Source organism: Merops nubicus, unplaced genomic scaffold (assembly GCF_000691845.1).
Source record: "Merops nubicus isolate BGI_N331 unplaced genomic scaffold, ASM69184v1 scaffold7125, whole genome shotgun sequence".
Lineage (NCBI taxonomy): Eukaryota > Metazoa > Chordata > Aves > Coraciiformes > Meropidae > Merops > Merops nubicus.
The window spans coordinates 27,114-33,011 of record NW_008608933.1 but is presented as its reverse complement, the minus strand read 5'-3'; the positions used below and the strand labels follow the sequence as shown (position 1 = coordinate 33,011).

Here is a 5,898-nt window from a genome sequence, read left to right as displayed (position 1 = left end):
TTTGAATATTCTCTTTTCTCAAGCAGTTGTTAAATTTTGGAGACGAGCTACCTGACAACTCCCTGACAGGAGGCTGGAGACAGGTGGGGGTCGGGCTCTTCTCCCAAGGAACAAGTGACAGGATAAGAGGAAACAGCCTCAGGTTGCCCCAGGGGAGGTTGAGGTTGGCCCTGAGGAACAATTTGTTGCCCTTGAGGGTTGTCCAGGGCTGTGCCAGGCTGCCCACGGCAGTGGTGGAGTCCCCATCCCTGGAGGGGTTTCCAAGCCATGGAGATGTGGTGCTGAGGGACATGGGTCAGTGGGGACCTGGCAGTGCTGGGGGAGTGGTTGGATCTGAAGGTCTTAAAGGTCTTTTCCACCCTAAGCAATTCTGTGAATTCATAGCCTCTTGTCTCTTCCCTCCTGAAAGCAGAGCCATCCTTCTCAGAAACAAAAACCCTCTCATGGATTTAAGGCCAAACTTATTCCTTGTTTATTCAGGATACTTAAAGTTCACGTTAAGATATAATCAAGCTCTGCTCCACAGCTCTGGGTTTATCCACAAAAGAAAACAAAAACCAACCCAAATTTACCCTTGCCAGAATGTATCCCAAACCCAGACCCCTCCTTTTTGCACCACCTTTAAAGCTTGTAGCTTTGGCGAGGAGAGCAAATGAAGGAGGTGCTCACGTTGGCAGGAGGGAAAAGAGAAGAACTGAAAGAAAACCTGGGAATAATCACTAAAGAGCAAGGAATTCAGCTACAGCTCCATGCCTCCCTAGCCAGGCCTTCCCCAAAGGGCAGTCACCTCAGTCCAGGAGCGTGAGGTTGGAGAGGAATAAGAAACTGATTTTGTGAACCCTTCAATTCCCAGGAGAGGCCAGCCTGTGAAAATCCTCAGCACATTTCAATAAAGAAAGTTCCACTGCTGTGTCTTACCCATGCAGCCTTCCTCTTCGTCGATGAACATTTTGGACTTCAGCACACGCTTCCGTTTCCTCTTCCTCCCTCCAGCTGAAACCTGAAGGACATGGTGGGACTGTGAGAAATCAAGAGTTAAAGCCTCTGGATGTACGCAGGTCAGAAAAGCATCAGCTCCTGGCATCAAATGTAGTCTCTACTGAAGCTGAGCATGATTTGCTAACTCATTACTAGACATAATAATGATCTGATAGCTCCCCAGGATATCCTCATCTCATTTTTGCTAATGACACCAATCTCCCCATCCTACCAGGACAAAATTCAGACAGAGAAGACAAGGTAAATGGGACAGGGAATTTTCTTGTTGCAGAATGTGCTCCCTGTGCTTGCTTCTGGGACAAGTGACCTTCTGAAAGGTGTTTAATTACATGAGAAGGTGGCACTGGAGTTGTCCCATCATACCTCTCAAGAACGAGGAAACAAGACAGCAGAACTCCTGTGTGACAAAGGGCTGCACTTTCAGAGCTACTCAAACACTTGCAGTATTTTCTCAGCTCAGAAATGAGCTCCTTGCCCACCTCTCTTATCCCCGAGACACAAGGCTGAGGAGCAGGAGTCTCTGCTTTCATTTCTGGCCCTGCCTTGACTCCTGAGACCAAGATTCAGAGGGAAGAGTGCTTAAAAATACAAGCCAGGATTCATAGAACCATTAGGAGGGAAAAAGAGAAGAAAACCGAAAACTCTGCTACACTGGAGTTTAAATAATAGCCTAGAAAAATGGAGAAACATCTGAACATGGTGGGTTCTTTCAAGCAGGATGATGTGATGGGCTTGCCAGGCAAACAGGACCTCTCCCTTAGCACCTAAAGAGTACCAGTGAGTTGGAGAAAACCAGAAGTTAACCACCCCACAGTGCTCTTACCTCTGTGGCTACAGGCTCCAGCTCAGTTTTCAGAGCAGGTGCAGGAGGTGGAGATGGAGCTTTCTCTTCCTCAGGTGTGGGAGGTGGAGGGACACCTGTGAAGAAGATAAACATCTCAATAGAACACAGGTCTAACACCCCCTCACAGCCACCTTTTCATCTCAGATATTTAACTCTGAGCAATTTTTGGTAACCTGTACTTAGATAGAGGTTGAATTAAACAAACGTGAGAGAGAACTTGTCAAGTCAGGACAAACCATCCGAAGTGGCTGGTCTCCAGCCAGAAGCTCACCTTGTGCAGTTCCCAAAGGAAGGAGGGCAGAGGTAGGAGAGAATCATAGAATCATTTAGGTTGGAAAAGACCTTTAAGATCAAGCCCAACCATTAACCCACCTCTACCAAGTCCACTGCTAAACCACATCCCTCAGCATCTCATCAACACAACTTCTACACACATCCAGGGATGGTGATTCAACCACTGCCCTGGGCAGCCTCTTCTAGGGCTTGACAAACCTTTCAGGGAAGAAATTTTTCATAATATCCAAACCCCTGGTGTAGTCATTTGGGATTTTTGCTAAGCCTAGATCAGATGCACCAAATAAAACTTTAAAATTAGGCACAGAAATTGCAGATGTTTAGCCATATATTTCACTTGCTCCTTAAAAAAAAAGGGACCGTAAATTGTTTAGAAATTGTAAAAGTCAAGGTTTAAGATGACATAATGCCTAAATTATGGATGGATTGATTCCCAAATCACCAGATGACCTTAGCTTCTCTGCCTCTCCCCCACTGGTAAAACAGTTGCTGCTTCACAGATGGTGCCACACATCCCAAACAGTCATAAAATCCCAGACTAGTTTGAGTTGGGAGGGAGCTTTGCAGATCATCCAGTCCAACCCCCCTGCAGGGAGCAGGGACATCTGCAACTAGAGCAGGTTGCTCAGAGCCCCGGCCAACCTCCCCTGGAATGGTTCCAGGGATGGGGCAGCGACCACCTCTCGGGGCAACCTGGGACAGGGGGTCAACAATCCACACTCTTAGCTTGGAACTACCTCAATCCAAGAAATTAGTGCAATACACTATTACCCATCCTAAGAGATTGTTAAGGGATTCACCAAGTCTTTTAATTTGAAAAAATAAACCACCCACCAAAAAAATCACACCCGTTCTCTTATCTGCCACCATCTTTGCGCTCCTCTGGATGCACGGGAAGAGGGAGTGGAATCCTCTTGACGCCAAAACTGACCAAAATAGTCAAGGCCACCTTCAACAAATCTGCACAGAGCAAAACCTTTTTGGAATGTCAAACTGGGCTTTAAGGAGACTAGTGGGGCTTTTAGAATCATGGAATCATGAAGGCTGGAAAAGGCCGCTAAAATCAGCAAGTCCAACTGTCAAGCCAACACTCCCATGATCACTTAACCTTGTCCCCAAGTTCCACGTCCACATGTTTTGTGAACCTCTCCAGGGCTGGGGACTCCAGCACCTCCCTGGGCAGCCTGGGCCAAGGCCTCACCACTCTGCCAGGAAAGAAATTCTGCCTCAGATCCAATGGAAACCTCCCCTGGGGCAACTTCAGCCCAGTGTCTCTTGACCTATTGCTGGTTACTTGGGAGAAGAGACCAACCCTCACTTCACTCCAGCCTCCTTGCAGGGAGTTGTCCAGAGCCAGGAGGTCTCCCTTGAACCTCCTCTTCTCCAGGCTCAGCACCCCCAGGTCCCTCAGCTGCTCCTCACAACCCATGTTCCCCCGACCCCTCCCCAGCTTTGTTGCTCTTTTCTGGGCCCACAATAGACAACAAGGAAGCCAAGGTCACTCTTCCAGGGGGCTGGCAGAGGGCCAGAGCTGTGACGGAGAAGAAGGATCAGCTCAGGGCAAGAGGGTAAGGAGCAGCACCTTGCACTACTTAGCCGGCACCGCGACTAATTGAAACAGCTTTAAGGAATCTTCTCCAAATCCAAGTGAGAAATGCTGCCACGAGACTCCTCCGGTGTGGGGGAGAGCTCTGAACGTGGGGGAAGCAACTCCTCGTCTGACGTATTGCTTAACTGCAACGAGGGTGCTGCTGGCTGGGAAGCCAGAGTCTGCTTGGCTCCCCCTCCCAGCTCTGCCTCCGTCCCGTCGGCGCAACACCAGCTCTGGATCTGTAGCTGTCCCAACAGATTAGGTCAGTGTGAAGAGTTACGACTGTGCCAGGCAGTTGGCCAAGTGACCTTCAGAGGTTAAGAAGGGCTCAAGTGAAACGCTGCTTGGCTGCCAAGGCAAAATAATAAATCACATTCTTCAAGCGAGGACTCGGCCTCCCGACTCCTTCAGCAAGCGCGGAGCGAGTGGGCCGAGCACCCCGGTACCTCGCCTTGCCCCAGGGAGCTGGGGAGGGCAGCTCCGTGGAGATAAAACCCAGCAAGGTCTGCTCGAAGGTGGTAGGTGCTGGGGCAGCTGAGCCTGGGGCTGCGGGGAGCTCAAAACGCTCAGGATTTATCAGTCTCCCAGCAACTGCAGGTTGAAGAGCCCATCTGCTGCACAGCACCCGACCTACAGCACAAGGTTATAACCAGCCTGGCCACCAGCTCTTGACAGAGAGATCAGAAAAGAGAAAAAGTTCCCACCTCTGCTGAGCTCGAGCTGAGGCTGCTGAAAGGATTTTCAGCGTGTCAACTCCTCTGTGCTTGCCCAGAGGGGAAATCTGGGCTTTTTTTCAGCCTCCTTCAAATGAGTTCCCCCAGCTTTTGGCAGGCAGAAGGCACCTTCTCCCTGCGTCAGAGCTTTTGGAGCTATCACCAAGCTGCGTCTCTGTTGCTTTATTCTCCTCTTCCAGCCAACAAAGCCCTCGGACACGGGATAACTCCCGAGTCGACCTCCAGGCGCTGCCCACAGTTTACTCAACAGCAACAGCTGCATGAAATGGATACATGTTGGGCAACTGGATGTACCAAAGATGTAAATCCTGGCTTTGTTCAGTTTGCTCTGACCCTGCCCGGGGGGAAAAAAAAAAACCCAACCAACAAAACCACAATAAAACAAACTGTGAGAAGCTTTAGTGCTTCTGCTGCAGCTCTCCGTAAACCGATAGTTTGTAGGTTACAGTGCCACTGAAACCAGCCTCCAAAGTGGCTGTAAAACACTTGTCAACACACGAAAAGCTGCCTGTGTTGGTACAGCTGAGCTGCCAAAACCTCCTGTCCTCAGTGGACACGCTCGTGTAGTTTATCCTGGCACTGGAAGCAAAACAACCTGCAGCGACTGAGGCGCACTCGTACCAATGTAACTTTTTAATGAAAAAAAAAAACTCACTGAAATGGAGAGGATTGTGCTTCATGCCCTGCCTGGATATTCAGCTTGGTACAACGTGCTGATGCTCGTGGATGAGGAGCTTGTTTTGGGCTGGTTGCAGTGTGTTAAGAGCAGACTAATATGGAACAAGGCAAAAGCCTCATCCTGACATAAAAGTGCCCAAACAGTGCTTTGCCTCAGCCCTATAGATCTCATTTCAAATATGCCAAAAGTCACCAATTCTGCCTGAAAAAGGGGCTGTGGTTTTACCAGAGGTGACCCAGAAGGAGCCAACTCTGACTGTTGCTTGGCTGTGGACTTGTCTCCTTTTATTTGCAGCTGCACCTAGGGGCAAGGTCAGTGCCCTGGGTGAGGCCTAAGCTGAGCCAGCAGCTGGAGCAAGCTCCTGGGATTGTGGAGTGCGTTGGATGGGAAGGGACCTTCAAAGGTCCTTTAGTCCAAACCTGAGCAGGGACATTTCCAAGTAGAGCAGGTTGCTCAGAGCCCTGGCCAACCTCCCCTGGAATGGTTCCAGGGATGGGGCATCGACCACCCCTCGGGGCAACCTGGGCCAGGGGCTCCTCCTTTTCTCCAATCTAATTCTCCCTCTTTTAATTTCAAACCATCCTACCTTGTCCTGTCCCAACAGGCCCTGTGAAAAAGTCCCTCCCCAGCTTTCTGACAGGCCCCTGCAAGTCCTGTCAGGCCCCCAGAAGGTCTCCCCAGCTGGAGCCTTCTCCTCTGCAGGCTGCCCAAGCCCAACTCTCTCCTGCTGGGCTCCCAGCAGAGGGGTTCCCCCCTC

The 5,898-nt window shown here is 50.1% G+C and overlaps 1 protein-coding gene across 1 annotated transcript in view; it reads right to left on the bottom strand.

Annotated features, from left to right (window-relative positions):
• The window catches only part of POLD3 (polymerase (DNA-directed), delta 3, accessory subunit), a 37,820-nt gene that overhangs the window by 4,814 nt on the left and 27,108 nt on the right, over positions 1-5,898 (bottom strand). The window contains exons 11-12 of the mRNA XM_008940423.1: positions 1,823-1,917; positions 919-1,000 (exon numbers count right to left, since the gene is read on the bottom strand). Coding sequence (XP_008938671.1) covers positions 919-1,000; positions 1,823-1,917 — 177 coding nt within the window. The remainder of the gene's footprint in view (positions 1-918; positions 1,001-1,822; positions 1,918-5,898) is intronic.